This window comes from Narcine bancroftii, chromosome 5 (assembly GCF_036971445.1).
Source record: "Narcine bancroftii isolate sNarBan1 chromosome 5, sNarBan1.hap1, whole genome shotgun sequence".
NCBI lineage: Eukaryota > Metazoa > Chordata > Chondrichthyes > Torpediniformes > Narcinidae > Narcine > Narcine bancroftii.
In genome coordinates, this window is record NC_091473.1 from 235,889,781 (window position 1) to 235,907,424 (window position 17,644).

General features: G+C 40.2%; 1 protein-coding gene across 1 annotated transcript in view; it reads left to right on the forward strand.

Moving 5' to 3' along the window:
* The window catches only part of LOC138765057 (diphosphoinositol polyphosphate phosphohydrolase 1), a 61,571-nt gene that overhangs the window by 15,496 nt on the left and 28,431 nt on the right, over positions 1 to 17,644 (forward strand). Inside the window, exon 2 of the mRNA XM_069941719.1 lies at positions 16,984 to 17,094. Within this exon, the coding sequence (XP_069797820.1) occupies positions 16,984 to 17,094 (111 nt within the window). The remainder of the gene's footprint in view (positions 1 to 16,983; positions 17,095 to 17,644) is intronic.

Here is a 17,644-nt window from a genome sequence, read left to right on the forward strand (position 1 = left end):
GTGAAGGACAGTGGGGTGGAAACTGAGGACCAGAGCAACTCTGTCCTCGTTTCCTGGGGGGAGGTGGGGTAAGGGTGCAAACGTGATAAATAAGAGAGAAACGGGATGACTGTAGGGGAGAAAACCATATTTATTAAAGAAAGAGGACATTTTGGATGTCCTGGAGCGGCAGGCATCCTGGGGCACAGAGGTGGCAGAGGAATTGTGAGAAGAGGATGACGTCCTTACAAGAGACAGTGTGTGAAGAGGTATAATCCCAGGCAGTTGTGAGAGTCTGTGGATTTGTCATATATGTCCATGAGTTTGTTATAGATGTCTGTGGATAATTTTACCCTTGAAATGCAGACAGAGAGTGAAGGAATGAGACAAATGTATTGGAAACAGTCTAAATGAATTTAAGGGCTTAGTGGATGTTGGCAGTGAAGTTGATGAAATTATCAAATACTGTATGGGTACATAAAGTAGCATCAATGCAGTGGTCGATGTGGCGAAGGAAGAGATGGAACATAATACCTGAGTAGAATTGGGACAGGGATTGTTCAACCTACCTGAAAAAGGTAGGCATAGCTAGGGCACCTCCATATCACCCTGGATCTGGAGGAAATGGGAGCTGGAGTCAAAAGGGAAGTTTAAGGATGTTCCATCATGTGGAGGCGAGTGTTTGTCGATGGGGACTGAACGGTTCTGGATTCAAGAAAGAAGCAAAGAGCCCTGAGGCTTTCCTGATAGGGAATGGAAAGGAATTGCACTTTCCATGGTGAAGATATGGTATTGGGGCTGGAGAATCACAATTCTTCAGACGTGGGGAGTGTGAGTAGTTTCTGAATGTAGAAGTGAAGGGACTGATGATGAAGTTCAGTGGGGCAGCAGCAGGCAGCGTCTGCTGAGGAACTATTGCTGCATTTTAAATTTGGTCAATTGCACCCACAACTCTTTATGGCCTCCACATTAGAGAAATAAAGGCAGATTGGGTGAACGCATGTTCAATGAGAAACACTTCATTTCCTATCACAATACTTACAACCTACTGGACACAGTTTGGCGGGCAGCAACCTCCTTTGAAGAAGACTGCAGAGCCCACCTCACTGACAAAAGGCTAAGGAGGAAAAACCCAACACCCAACCCCCACCAACCAATTTTCCCCTGCAACCGCTGCAATCGTGTCTGCCTGTCCTGCATCGGACTTGTCAGCCACAAACGAGCCTGCAGCTGACGTGGACTTTTTACCCCCTCCATAAATCTTCGTCCGCGAAGCCAAACCAAAGAAAAAGACTGGACAGTATTGAGATCAGTAATTTTTGATGATCAGCCTTTTTATTCAAATTCTCTGCATACTTTCCAAATTCCTTTGAAACTTTTTGATATTTTTTTTGCATTTTTGTCAGTTTATACCATCATATCTTTTGTCATTTAATCTCTTCCTTTCTCTTGACCTAAATGTTCTCCCCTTACTATTCGCTTCTCTGTACTTTTCAAAATTGTTCTAATGAGAGATAAATCTATTTCTTCTTTGATATTTGCTATGTGCCATTTCAGCATTTAGTTTTTTCTGGGTCTGAACTGGTTGATTTCTTTTATCCAGATTTACAGATGGACTGTTGAGAAAAACTAATAATTGTTAATTCTATCTAAAAAGATTTGTCAGTTCCTAAAAATCCAGAACAATGCCTCACATATTCACCATACTAACAAAAAAAGAATTTTGACTTGGATGCAAGGGTTTACTTTACTGTAGATATTTTAAAAATTCATTGCTTTCTCTCCAATTATAAGCCACTTTGTTCTCGTACACATTGTGGCTCCAGGAGCATGACAAAGGCTGTTCAGTGTTCAATTTTAGTGTGAGGTTATTTCCATATACATAGTACAATGTACAGATCCATCAGAATTCTTGCTTGCTGTAACTAAACTGGTACCCCAAGTGCAATGGTAAAAAATAAATTGCTACACGATGCCAAGATGAAAAATGAGATGATAAATACAAAAATGTAGATAAATATTCACAGTTCAATAAAAAAAAATGTGATGTTTCATTCGTGCAGTCAGATATTTTGGTGATTCTGAGAAAGCTTATGGTTTGGGTTGGAGTAGCTAGCACCAGGATGTTCAAGGGCCTGATAGCTGTTGGATAAAAATTGTCCTAAACCTGAAGAATTGATTAAGGTTTCTGTACTTCTGCATAAAGGGAGGAGTGAGAAATGAGTGTGACTAGTGTGATGGGAGACTGTTATGTTGGCAGACCTCTTGAGGCTACACCTCAGATGCTTTCATTGAAGGGGAGGTCAGTGTCCGTGATGGTCTCGACAAGATTTGCCACTTTCTGCAGCCTTTTGCGTTTCTGAACACTCAAATTTCTAAATTAGCCGCTGATGCAACCAGTTAGCTTACTTTCCACAGTACACGTATAGAAGTGGGAGAGAGTATTCAATTACAAGCCAAATCTGGTGAGACTTAGCAAGTTTTACTTCAGAAAACCTGTTCACCATTAAAAGGCTCAAGTCAGGAATGTGATGGAAACTCTCCTTGTGTGGATGAGTGCAGCTTTAATAACATGCAAGAACCTCAACACTTTCCAAAACACAGCAGTCCACTTGATAGCCACCTCATCCATTTGTTTCATAATTGACACATAGGAGCAGTAGTTTGCACCATTCTAGTGGATGTACTGTGGCCACTTACCCAGACAGTACCTTTCAAACCCACAACCTATACCATCTAGCAAAAAACATGGGAGCACCACCACCTGGAAGTTGTCGTCTGAGCCATATACCATCCTGACTAGGAGATGTAGATGTTGTTGATCCTTAGCTGTTACTAGGTCAAAATCTTGGAATATTCTCCCTATTAGTACTGTAGATATCACTGCACCTTGAGGACAGCAGAGGTTCAAGAACATAACTCAACACGAACTTCTCAAGGGCAATTAGGGATGGGCAATTAAATGCCAACTCAACCTGAGAAACCCATCTCTTAATCAAACAAAATCCATTTTTAGTATTGGGATAGGATTTAATGCAGAAGTTCCCAACCCTTTTCTTTCCACTCACATACCACTTTAAGTTATCCCTATGCCATCGGTGCTCTGTGATTAGTAAAGGATTGCTTAAGGTGGTATGTGAGTGGGAAGGGAAGGTTAAGAATCACTGCTCTCAACCCAATTGTGACTGAAATATTTTGCTTGAGAAAAATTGTCATTGGCCCATTTCCTTTGGAGGTAATGAGTCAATTAGGTGTGATATAAACTGGTTTTCAAACTTTTTCTTTCCACCCACATACCACCTTAAGCAATCCCTTACTAATCACAGAGCACCTATGGCATAGGGAATACTTAAAGTGATACGAGTGGAAAGAAAACTGTTGAGAACCACTGATTTAATTAAATGATGTTTTGATCTTTTATTGATGTTTTACAAGTCATTGGTCTCAGGCACTTTGAATAAATTAAGCTTTAAAACAATATCTGGCTTTCCACTCAGCTCTGCATCAACTAGACAGCAACGACGTATATTTCTGGCTACTCTTCATCAACTACAGTTCAGCATTCCATATTATAATTCTTTAAGTGCTGGTCAACAAGGGCCTCTGCAACTTCCTTGACTTCCTCATCAGAAGACCATATTGGAAACCACATCTTCTCCTCACTGACAATATAGGCGCACCTCAAGAATTTGTGCTCTACTTAGTTAACACCCATGACTGTGTAGCTATGCACAATTCCAATGACGTCTGCAAATTTGCCAATGACATCATGGTCATTGGCAGAATTACAGATGACAATGAGGAAGTGTCCAGGAGAGAGATGGATGAGCTAGATGAGTGGTGTCACAGCAACCTTGGACTCATTGTTAGCAATACCAAGGAGCTGATTGTGAACTTCAGGAGGAAATCAGCAGAACTGGAACCAGTTCTCATTGAGGGGTCAGCAGCGGAGAGGGTCAAGAACTTCAAATTCCTGCGTGTCATCTTCTGTGAGGGGCCTCCATGTCTATGCAATCACGAAGAAGGCTTGCCTACATATACTTTGTATATTGTATACAGCACATATACTTTGTAAGGAGTTTGAGGAGATTTGGTTTGTCACCAAAAACTCAAATTTCCACAGGTGTACCGTGGAGAGCATGGTGGTGAGTTGCATCACGATCTGATAGGGAAGTGTCAAAGGACAGGATATGGAAAAAAAATCTCCAGAGTTGAAATCACTGGCATCAGTCTTCACTCCATTGAGGACATGTACAAGAGGCATGCCTTAAGAAAACACCTTCTGTCCTCAAGGGACCCCCCCCCCCCCCACCACCACCCAGACCATGCCCTCTTATCATGCTTCCATCATGAAGGAGGATCAGGAGTCCGAGAGTCAGGAGCCTACAGCACAAGGACAGCTTTTTTCCCCTCTGCCATCGGATTTCTGAATGGACAATGAACCACAGGCACTACCTCACTTCTGATTTTTATTCGCACTATTCATTCATTTATTTATCTATTTATCTGGACTTACACTGTAATGCTACCACAAAACAACAAATTTTGTGACATGTTCATAACAATAAATTCTGGTTCTGATTCAGTATGAACATTTGGATTAACCCTTTTGCATGATATCTCCAAGATAGATGCGCGATCATGTAAGATTGCACAATTCCAAACAGAATCAGGATTTATCTACCTTTTCTTTTTGCAGCGTGGTGAATGTCATTTCTTCTTTAAGCAAACAATTGGTTGTCAGTCAATATGAGTTATTAAGTGGAAGCATTTAACCTCTGATATTTAAGATTGCATGTTCCCACAATTCTCTTCTTACTATCTTGGTGTGGTGGTTTCAAAATAAATTCAACTGGAACTTGTGTAGGAATTAAATTTTGAATATAAATTTGCTGCATTTGCATCAGCTCAATATTTTTTTTGTCATCTTGTTATGTAGTTACAAGGATTAATTATGCTTAAAGGACCTGAATTTTTCATCTTCTATTTGAATTAACTGTTAATCTTTAAGGGGGGAAAACTCATTTGACAAGATATTTCAATTTCTGGTGACGACTGAATAAGACGAGCAGATTGTATTTGCAAAAGATGATTCCGGCTTCCCAATTTTCTTCACCTTTTAAGATCAATTTAATTCAGAGGGCGAGGTATCGATGGAAAGCCCAGCCATTATTGTCCTTTCACCTAGTTGTTTATTGGGCCATTGCAAATACAGTTAAGAATAAATAACTGTGGTTTGGAGTCATGTTTAGATGTAGGCAAGACTGGATAGGGAGAGCAGATTCCCAATACAGGCATCAATGAACCTGCTGAATTTTTGCACCATCCTGGCCACCATAATTGATTGAAACATTTTCATCTTGCCAACTCCTGACCTCATTGCTGTGCACCTAGGCTGAAGTTGCCATTTGTTTGAACATCAAAGCTATTGTCTTTTGTAAAAACACAATGCTGGAGAAACCACAGTGTCTGCAGACTTGCATGTTTTATTTCTGCCATTGCCTTTTGGCTTTTCTCCCCCCAGAACTTTTCAAAAATAATTTTGCTGCTCTGTATTCTTTTTATAGTCTGCTGGTTTCAGCTAGGCAAGTCTGCTGTTTCCTCTATGTGGAAAGATTTTTTTTCCCAACGTTCCTCATCTTAAAGTCAGTAATTTAATTCAGCACTGTCCTCGAACATCATGAAGTGCTCTGAGTGGCTAGTAATGGAATTTATCAAGTCCCACTTTCCAGTAACTTTGTACAGGTTCCAGTTTGCATCCTGTCCGAACCAGTTCACAGATGAGTATAGCTTTGACCTTCCAATCTGTCCTGACTCATCAAGAGAATGATGGTTATTTACCAGGTACATTGTCTTTATCTCAATATTCAACACGATGATACCTTCAAGGGTGGTGGATTAACTGTCCTTGCTGACACTCAACACCCTTTCTGCAAATGGATCTTGGACTTTTTGATTGAAAGACCATATTCAGTGTGGATTGATAGCAAAGTGTCAAGTCTCATCACACTGAGCACTGGTGTGCTCACAATAACACTGCCAGATTAATTTCTTACAAAATCGTCAAGCTTGCGGTTGAATCAACAGTAACTGGCCTCATGAGTAATAGCGATGAGTTGGCTTTACAGAGGGAAGTTTGAGGGGCTCTTCATATGGTGCGAGAACAACCATCTGAGTCTCCATGTAAACAGGACAAAGGAAATGATTGTGGATTTCAAGGGAATTAAGGTTAACTACTCACCACTGTTGTGGAGAGAGCACCAAGTTCCTTGGTGTGCATACAACAGATGACCTACACCACCTCCTCATTAGTCAAGAAGACATAGCAGCACCTCCACTTCTCGATAAGGTTAAGGAGGGGAAGGCTACTGCCTCCAAATTGACAACATTTTGAAGAGGCACAATTGACTGTATCATTGTTAGCTGCAAAGTATCACACCAGAATCAATCAACCAATCAACAGAATGGATCATCAAAATAGCTAAGATCACCGGGGTGTATCTGTCCTCTATTGACCACATTCACCAGGAGCATTGCTAACGAGGGCTCAAAGAATTATTGAGTACCCCAATCACACAGTAGCTTTGCCCATCAGAATTAAAATTAGGGCTGCCAGGTTGGGAAATAGTTTTTTTTCCTGCAGGCTGTGAAATAGATGAATGGCATCCTATAGCCTTGGGTCTCTTATTAATGAAATTCAATATATTTATATTTCATGTATGTGATTATTATGTGCTGTGTGAGGAATGTGTGTGCTCCAGGGAGAAATGCTGGTTTGTCTGCGTATGTTACAAGGGCGCTTAAGGCTGGGGATCGAGATCTTTACAAGAAGTCCAGGTACAACCTGCGGAAGGCCACCTCTGAAGCAAATTGGCAATTCCGGAGCAAACTAGAGACAGATGCACACCAGCTATGGCAGGGGATGCAGGCCATTACAGGCAACAAAGTGAAGGCGAACACTATAGATGACTGCGATGCTTTGCAATCCAAGGAGCTGAACATCTTCTATGTCTGCTTTGAGAAGAATAACCAAATAATACCTACTAGAATCCCTGAAAAGGCTGAGGACCCTGTGATATCTGACTCTGAGGAGGACATCAGAACATGATTCAAGAGGATGAACCCTTGCAAGGCATCAGGCCCTGACGGTGTACCTAGCAGGGTATGAAAATCTGCACCAACCAACTAGCCGGAGTGTTCAAGGACATTTTCAACCTCTCATTGTGGTAGTCAGAGGTTCCCACCAGCTTCGAAAGGGCATCAATCATCACGGAACCCAAGAAAAGTACCATGGGCTGCCTCAATGACTGCTGCCCAGAAGCACTAACTTCTACTGTGATGCTTTGAGGTCATGGCCAGAGTTAACACGTACCTAAGTAAAGATCTGGACTGCAGTTTGCCTATCATCACAATCACTCCACAGAAGATCCAAAATAGCTGCCTCTCCATTCAGCTCTGGATCACCTTGAAAAAAGCATCTATACATATATGGCTGCTCTTCATAGTCTACAGCTCAGCCTTCAATAACATTATGCCCTCAGTGCTCGTGAAGAAGCTACAAACTCTAGGCCTCTGTACCTCGCTCTGCAACTGGATCCTTGACTTTCTCATTGGAAGACCACAGTCAGTATTGTGACAGAGTATATAGATATGTTTTTGGGAGATAAATTGGGAAAGATTTGTTAGAGTAGGTCACATACAAACACTTCAAAGCAGATCTTATTTGAAATACTGGAGCTCTGCTAATGCTAGCCCCACAACCTTTGCAAGAGCTTTGGAGAGTGCCCAAGAGGCTTCACTAATGGACTGTTGTTTACAAAAAGGCAACAGACGAAAGAGCTTGTCGGAGCCACATATTCTCTGGAAGGGAACTTGCTGTTCTAAGAGGGTCATGTGGTTTTGCAAGAAGAGAGTCAAACAGGCTTTCTCTCAGAGAGAGTGAGTGACACACAGATCAGTTCTACAGTGTTAAAGCCAGCAACAGCAGCTGGGACTGGAACAGGACAAGCTACCATGCTTGTGGAAAACCCCATTTGGAAGATGGATTGTGAGTTCTTAGTTCAGCCTGGTCAAAGCCCTTGTGGTTCATGCAAGAGGAGAGGACTGGGTGTCTAATGTTTCACTTGGAATAAGAGAAAGAAAAAGGAACTCTGTGATGACCTGAAAGAAAGAGGTTATCATCTGGAGAACCCTGAGGGGGAAAGTTTTGTCAGCAGGACACTGAAGTGGCTGATGGAAGTAAATCAGTTGTGGATGTCCTGGAACAACAAATCTCTCTCTGAAAACCAACAAGATCCTTCCTGAGTGGTAACCATTTACCTTTCAAGCACCAAAGCCTGGTGAACTTTATCAGTGTTAAATTCTGTGCACAGTTTAAGAATTGCCCAAAACCAGTGAACTTGGAGGAATGAGAAGTGAGTGGATGTGAACCAAAGAACCTTTCTGAACTTACACACACATTACATACACGTGCGCTTAGAATTAGAAGGGGTTTAAATTAGGTTAATTAAGTCAATAGTAATAAGTTGAAGTATGATTCTGTTTTCATGATTAAAGATAATTAAAAGCAACTTTTGTTTAAGTAACCATTTGTCTTGGTGACTATCCATTGCTACTGGGTTTTGAGGGTCCTCTGGGCTCGTAACAGTATGAATTTGAAACTACTCTTCCTCACTGATCATTAACACAGGCGCACCCCAAGGTTGCGTGCTTAGCCCACTGTTCTCATTATACACCCATGACAGTGTGGCCAGGCACATTTCCAATGCCATTTACAAGTTTGCCAATAACACCACAGTTGTCAACAGAATTACAAATGGCAATGAGAAAGTGAAAAGGAGGGAGATCGATCAGCTTGTTGAATGGTGTAACGACAACAACTTTGCACTCAACGTCAGCAAAACCAAGGAGATGATTGTGGATTTTAGGAGGAAGTCAGGGGAACATGACCCAGTCTTCGAGGGTTCAGTAATGGAGAGGGCCAAGAACTTCAAATTCCTGGCAGTCAACATCTCTGAGGATTTGTCCTGGAGTCTCCACATTGATGCAATCACAAAGAATGCTCACCAGAGGCAATACTTTGTGAGGTGTCTGAGGCAGTTCGATTTGTCACTAAAGATTCTTGTAAACCATGGAGAGCATTCTGGCTGGTTGCATCACTACTTAGTATGGAGGCACCAACTCTCAGGACAAGAATAAACTCTAGAGGGTTGTTAACTCACAGGCACCAGACTTCACACCATTGAGGACATCTACATGAGGCAGTGTCTTAAAAAAGTAGCCTCTATCCTCAAAGACCCCCCACTAACCAGGCCACGCCCTCTTCACTCTGCTAACATTGGGGGAAAAGGTACAGGAGCCTAAAGACGAGCACTCAGCGGCACAAGGACTACTTCTTCCACGCGGCCATCAGATTCCTGATAGTGAATGAACCAAAGACACTGCCTTACTTTTTGTGCAGTATTATTGATGTTATTGTCTTATTTTTTAGAGTATTGCATAGTGTAATTTTATAATATGCATGTTTGCACTATGATCCTGCCTCAAAACACTGGATCTCATGACAGTAAATTCTGGTTCTATATGTACAGTCAGATAATGACTGGTACAGTTCAAGGGAAGGTCTAGTATATTTTAAGCAATTCACAGCTAAGGGTGCATCTACAATTGATATCTGGCAGACAATGACAAATCTTTCAGATGTTCCAATGGAGTAAACCTCACATCTTTACTCCAAAGATCATATTCTCAGTCTCTTATGAAGGCAATACTTTATTTGATTAGCAGTTCTCCAAGAATTAATTTCAAAGAAATTTGAAAGATCAGAGAAATTAAATTTAAACATGTCAGTGAAGAAGGAATGTGTACAAGAAAATGCCAGGACATTTCTTATTTCCTACATTCCTTATTTACACAAAATTTGCTTTAGTCTGATGTAAGACAGGCAGATTTTCCATTACCAGAAATTGCTGGGCGCCTCATAGTCAGAGAAAGAGAAGCAAAAGAGAGTTGTTCCCCCCCCCCCCCCCCCCCCGCCCCAAGTGGCCATGGATTCCAGTGCTCCTGCTGGCTTTGCGGCCACAGTAACAGCCAAACCATGATAACCCAAGCTCCAGATCCAAACTTCTAACTTAATCATGAAGCTTTCAATGCCCTTGGCACCCTCTTGCATCCTGGCTCTGATTCTGTCAACCCTTCAGCAAGTCTTGAGCTAGTCTCCAGCAGTCTGGTGTGAATCCTATGACCACAGTTGCCTGTGCGTTCTTCGGCTGCAAACCCTTCAGTGGTCCAGCAGCATGGTCACTGTTTGTGGGTCGTCTCCTTTGCTTCTCCTTCTCAAATGGTGGGTGGACTTCCTGTTTTCTGGTGCCCTGCACCAGTTTCCTAATTCCTTGGAGTGTGCCATCCTTCGAGGCTACTGTTGAACATAGGCACCACCACCTTGGCCCCAGACCAAGATGCAGTATTTTAAAATAAACCACTGTCAGCTGTTTGACCAGTCAGTTTAAAGTCTGTAAGGAACTCTCAGTGGGCAGGAGAACCCTGCAGAGAAGCACTGTCTCCTCTCAGCAGATCAACACCAGCGGCAGTGCTGTCATTTTTTTCTCTCTACTGCAAACTTTGACCACCAGAGCATCTGAGCTACTGATTATCCGACTAAACCCAAAACATCTTCTCTACTGGGTTATTATGAGAGTTTCAAGTGGAGTTACACAATCTTAACCAGAGCCAGACATCCCAAAATTGCTAAAAATATGGAAGCTTGAAGGTCAGAATGTGAAATCTGTCAGATCAAGGGAAATAAACTGGTTGATTTTCTGTGGTCAATTTTGAATGAGCTACTTTGTATTAAATGGTTGAAAGCAATAAAAGGAAAAGCAACAGAATTTGCTACTTGTAAATGAAGTCGGTTAATGTGACAATATATAAAGGTTCAAATTTATATTAAATCCCCCTCCCACCCAATCTACAATTCTACCTTCATTCATTCTCCATTCTGTGACGAAATGTTCTGCAGACCATTGGGTGGCTACTGTTGGAGAAGTACTGCTTGCTGATTCAATATCGAATTCCAATGCATACAAGGAGAATGTTTTGATTCTTAATAGAAACAGAATTTGGACAGCAGTTCTGAACCAGGAGAAATATTATTTAAAATGGCATGGATCTGTAATGTTTGTTTATTGCCGTGTAACATTTTAAAAAAAATAAGACATACAGCATGGTGACGGGCCCTTGAGCCTGTGCTCCCCGAACACCACAACCCATTAAAATGTGTGCAAAGTTGAAAGAAGTGTATGTATCTGAATTTGCAGAACAGTTGAGGAGAAATTTTTTGTTGATGTTTGAATGTCGTATTTGACATTCCAGTCTCCAACCATGGTACGTTTTTGAAGCTTGTGGGGGGAACCCACGCAGGTTACAAACTCCTTACAGACGATGGCAGATTCGAACCCAGGTTGCTGGTGTTTTAATAACATGGCGCTAATCGCTAGTAGTGCTACCCTCTTGCTGGATTATGTCCAGGAACTCGTGTACTTGTTCAGCTGTTTTATGACTGAAAGGAATGGCCATTACTGATCTCTGTGTAATAATTTGGCTCATGATGTTTGTAGTGACTGCCTAGATGAGCCATGTGAATATACATTCCACTGATTATATTCCTTGGCTTTGTTTTCCAGTGGGACAAGGAATATGCTAAAGTGATTCAAATGAGTGTTGGAGTAAATGGTAGCTGTGCTGTAAACCGTCTCGTATTGTTTTGCACCATCATTTAAAAATGAATTGAGAACTTTCAAATTTATTTATTATCAGGTTACATTTTCGTGTTGGATGGAACAATTTTCAGAATTTCTTTTCAAAAATAAACTCCCATCTAATTGAGACCAATATACAGGAAATGTGAAATGTGCTATTTCGGTATTCAGAAATGAGTATTAAAATTCCTTGTATTTTTCAAATGCTAGCCAGGCCTCTTAAACATTGGTAAGAAAGTATTCTGAAATATAATGCATCAACTTTATTTTCTTGGCTCCACAGGGTGGTTCCTGCATTTTCTAGAGTTGCCACAAAACACAGAATTTCATGACAATAAATTCTGATTCTGTTCCTTGTATATAGATGAAATGTATGTTTTACTTATTGTAGCTATTTCATCAAATCATTGTGCTTAAATTCTGTGTCCAATCCTAAGGCTAAGCAAATCTTTTATTATTTTAGCAGCTCGGAAAGCATCTCAGGAAAAGCAAGTGGATCAGTAATTTGGGCTTGTCCTTTCAGCTCTGGAAAAGAAAGAATCTTTCAGTGTCTTCATTCTTTAAGAAAATAAGTGGCATGAAAGTAATGGGAGAGTTTCAAAGTTGAGAAAATGTTGGTGCTTGTAGCATAGGTCTATTATTGGGGAAGTAATTTCAAAGCATAATTTTACATCATCATAGGGGTGTATGGGACATAACTTAGCAGATAATGAAAACTAATATGCATTGACTTGCCGGCACTGAATAGACAAAAACTAGTCCACTTGACTTTGCTCCATCGGTTTTTCCCGATGTTTGTGCAGTTATGCCAGTCCACTGAACTTTAGCTGGAAATTCAGCAGGGATCTCCTGTGTCCTGACCAGAGCAAAGCACATGAGAGCTGAACTTGATTTAAATTAGCAGTGAACTTTTTTTTGTTCTTCAATGCTTCACTGGTGTCTTACTAATCTATGATTTAATACCACCGGTAGTATTTTTGAAATTCTGGTTCCCAAAGTGCAGATATCATAGTCATTGTCAAGCCCAAAATAAATTTGCTGGACTTGCTAAATGTAAACATGTGAAAGATACAGTTAACATAAAGCTGATATTCCCAACAGCTGGCTTTAGCAAATTCATTAGGATTACATTTTGACTGCATGATACTGGCATTGTTAGTTTCAATTGCAAGCAGGAACATTTTGCTTTTGGTGTGAAATTCCATCCAGTCCAGTACTGAATAGGAATCCAAAATAAAGTAGTTAAGTTCATTTAATCCTGATGTGTGGAAGATGTAGTATCTTATTTTGTAACTCCAATTGATTTGTATCAGGAGATTGTTGTCAGTTTAATTTTGGGAATAAGCTTAATCCATTCTGATTTTAGTAAAAGTATTGAAACTGTTGAGACAGCTTTACATTAAAGTAAAAAGTCATTTCATTTTAATTCAATTTTAAATTTAGTTTAGTTCATTTTATTTCAAATTAAGTAAAAATTGTTTTACAAAATAATGCCTACCAATCCAAAAGTAAAGACTCTGGATGATCTGAGCAAGCTAGCTTATTACTAACCCTCCACTGATCGAGTTTGTTCTATGTTTTTTTTTCCAATTGGTGTAAATGTTGGCAATACCTCTCACCACCAGATGCTTACCTGGCCGATAAAGGCGTCACATACAGTAACAGTCTTTATTTAATGTCAGTATTCCGTAGTGTGATCTCACTAATGGAAAGAAAGTATGCAGCAAATGGCAAGATCTTTTGGAGTATTGATGTACAAAGAAATGTTGGGGTGCCACTTTATAGGTTCCTGAAAGTGGCAACACATTTGGATAGAGCAGTGTACTGTGTGCTTCAGTCAGGCATTGAATAGAAAAGTTGGCAAGCTATGTGGCAGCAGTGTATAACACCTGGTTAGGTTATATTTGGAGTTTTGTGTGTAATTCAGGTTGCCACACTATAGAAAGGAAGTGAAGGCTTTGGAGAGTACGCAGATGAGATTTGCCATGATGCTGCCTGGTTTGACGAGTATTAGCTATAAGAAGAGGTTGGACAAACTTGGATTGGTTTTCCTGGAATATCAGAGGCTCAATGGCAGCCTATTAAATTGGATAACATTGTAGCCCTTTTTACACTGGCTAACCAGTAGGTTGGCCGTTCAGTAAACTGGTTAAGGAAGCCGTTTTTGCCTTTCACACTGGACCACTGTTAACTGGTTCTCTGTGTCCTTTCACATGGCATCACAAGGCATCGCTGTGGATAAGGGATTCTATCTTCCACCAGTGACGTCTGAGTGACGCATCGAGTGATGGTGGACCTGCCCTAAATCCTGATCAGTGTATTATGATCTTGTATTTAAAATTAATCTTGCTTAATTATAATAAAATTAAGCATTATGTACAGCACAGTATGAGCCCTTCAACCCTGTTGTTTGCCGACCTATATGAACCTTTATAAAAGATTGTGGGAAAGTATAACTGCACAATTTATAAAAGCAGTGGGAAAGTCCTGGTGGCAATAATCCACAATTTATATAAAGACCATGGGAAAGAGCGATGGTGGACCTGCTGTATGAGGGCAGATCTGCCATTGTGGTTCTCTCTCTCTCTCTATCTCTCTCTCTCTCTCTCTCTCTCTCTCTCTCTCTCTCCTTTAGAAATTTATAAAGGTTGACAAAGTTTATACCTTTTTAATCTTTTGTTTTCTTCACGTTCCTGCACTCACGCAAAACGTCATCAACGTGCCACTACTTTGTCCCTGGATAGTTCATATCCTTTTTTCACATTGGGCTAATCGGCACGCAGACATCAGTTGACACCAGGGATGATAGACCCTACCTAGGTTGTATCGCCCCTGGTGTGAGTTGATGCCTGTGTGCCGATTAAGGAGCTTTTGAACTGGACTCTTAACTGGTAGATTGGCTGTCAATTACTAGGACGAAGGTGCCAGTGTGAAAGGGGTTGATAGATTTTTTTATATCAAACAAATTCTCTTGAAGAAACTCAACAGGATTAGCAGCATTGGAGGGAGATGAAGAATGGTTGATGCTATGCTCCTTCATTGAGGCCTACAGTTGAATTATCAAATAATGGAGGGAATAGAATAAAGTGAGAGAGGGAAAGTTTAAAGGAGATTCGTTAGACCAGTTTTTTTTTCCTCACCAAGTGGTAGGTACTTGGAATGTGCTGCCAGAGGAGGTTGCAGATGCAATAGCAACAGTAAAGAGGCCTGTAGACATGCAAAGATGCAGGGAACTGAGGGTACAGACAGATGGCACAATTGTTGCCACTGACAGTGGAACAAAAGGCATGTTCCTCTGTGTACTTTTCTGCATGACAGTGACAAAAGCTTCAAGGAGTGCAAGATGAGCCTCTGGGCCCCAAATTCCCACAGTAGACTTTAACAAACTGAGGATAAGGCATTGCTTTTGCATCTACATCATGACAACAGACATTCAGATATAGGGTCTTCCACCTTGTCTTCCACTCCCTGCCTTGCATCTGGAGAATCATAGGAAGTCTGGGCTCTTGTACATTGAAAGGTTGAGATGGTTGAATCTGTCAAGGATAAGTTTTGGACTTGCATATTGGACAGGGCACAGAAGTTCAAGGCTCTTTACAGTTCTATAGCCATTCAAGCTGTCACCTACAATTGCTCGAGAGATTCTGGGCCAATAGAAGGCTAGTTGAAAGGTCTTTTTTGAAGCAAAGGAAAAGTGGATTCAGAAGAGAGGAACAAATGTAGGTTTACTAGCCAAAGCTAGTTTGAGTATTCGTGGTTGTAATAGATTTTTTTTGGAGATACATCGGTTACAGGCCCATCCATCTTATAACCCTGTGTCAGCCAAATACACCTATGTACAGCCTGTACTACTCTGGAATGTGGGAGGAAACCGGAGCAATTGGAAGAAACCTACACAGACATGGGGAGAACTTGCAAACTCCTTACGGACAGAGCCAGATTAGTACCCCAGTCTCTGGCATTGAAATAGCATTTTACTAACCCCTGCATGAACTGTGTTACCCACTGCATGCACCGCTAGCCGTCAAAATTTAATGTTTACTATTGATAAAGTTTTGTTCAACAAAAGTATTGGCAAGTCTCAATTCAAACATTTGTTTCTATAGTTACCACAGAGTTATACTGCATAATTAGTCTCTGTATTTTTGGTTGCTGCAAATAATGTTTCCACGGGAACCTCCTGCTTCAACAATTTTAATCCCTGTTCTCCTGATTCCTATTAATGTACATTTTCATTTGTTTTGGCTTTTCTGCCTTAGTTGCGCTCATCCTTTGATAGTCTGGACAATGATCATCAACTTCCATTGAGTTTGGAGCTGAGCCCACCTCTTGTGCCATATGTTTTTCAATTTTGTGTCTTTTATTAGTGCCCAGAAGGAATCTAATCTGATCTAATGCGAACTTTCTTCAGGGGCCCTCAATCAACTAAATTATCCTAACAATGCATAAGATAATGTCAAGCAGGTTAGTGTGAATTGAAACTGATTTGTATTACTCAGTGGCATACAATCCAACACACTGAACATTGAACCATTGCAGTACACTCACAACTGATGGGGTTTATACATGATGTCAAACTAATTGCATATTTTGAAATAAAGGCAATAGATCTGTAACTAATAAGGACACTCAATTGATTTCTGTGTGCCAATTTTCCAATTAAGCACATATTGGCACATTATCTGCAATGAGTGGCATTCTTCAGGCCAGTTATATTTTGGATTTTAATTGGGTATGTAATAAAAAAAATAAACAAAGTGAAGCAGGCATTTGAATTTGTGCATTTGGCTCTATAGGAAATACAATCGATTTCCATTGTTGATACTGGAATGATCACAAAATCATTTGTTTATAGAATTTTCATCCAGCCTTTTTATCAATAATAAATATTGCATTATTGATCTGCAAGCTCCTTAAATTGCATGGCATCAGTGAAAAAAATCCTGGTGTTGAAATTATATTCTAGTCATTAAGGAACATTTGCATTAGTTTTTGAATTGTAATATTCTGTAGGATTCTAATAGGATTTAAAAGTATTCACGTCAATATTAATGCTTGGATAATTCTTGAAGTTCTTTGCTTAAAAATGTTATTTAGAGTATTGATTTTTGGTGCCCTCGTTTCAAAGTATGCTGCATTTTTTTTAGATTTATTTTTTCTCTCAGCATATATATTTCAAATTCAATAGATGCTGATGGAAAGAGACACTGTATTTTTTTTTCCTAAGTTAAATACTCTTCTGCCCTAGGTTCTGTTGGTCAGCAGTAGTCGTCATCCAGACAAATGGATTGTGCCTGGTGGTGGCATGGAACCTGACGAGGAACCAAGTGTGGCAGCTGTCCGAGAAGTCTGTGAGGAAGTATGTACAGAACACTAATTTGATCCGTGTTCTTTAACTGCCTTTTAAACTGCCGGTATTAGTTTTTAAATAAATTGTTTGTCAGATTTTTGTTGGGTGATTGAACTCTCAGCCAATTTCTTCTAAATCTTGCAATTAAATTGAAATGGGTTTGTGTAAATTTAAATAAAATATAGAAATTACATTCTTAATAATTTTGTTGCACCGTACTTTGTTCCAGGTGCAATCAACTGACATTTTAATTCTTGCAGACACCATTTGAGCAATCTTGGGCATCTGGAGAATTAAAAATAGAAATCAAGAATGATTTTTATGTTGAAGTTTTATTACTTGCAATATTCATTTCATTTATAATACAGTACTTCAGTTCCTCAAGCTTCAACTATTCAGTAATTATTTTGGTACGTGAAGATTGGTTGAATTTCTTTCACGTTGCATTTGCCATGGTGTCAATAGTACTCTGCACAGAAGTTCTAGTTGTGATAGTATCATGGTGAAAATTCTAATTTAACTGACATAGCTGAACAAATTGGATTGATTTATCAGGTCA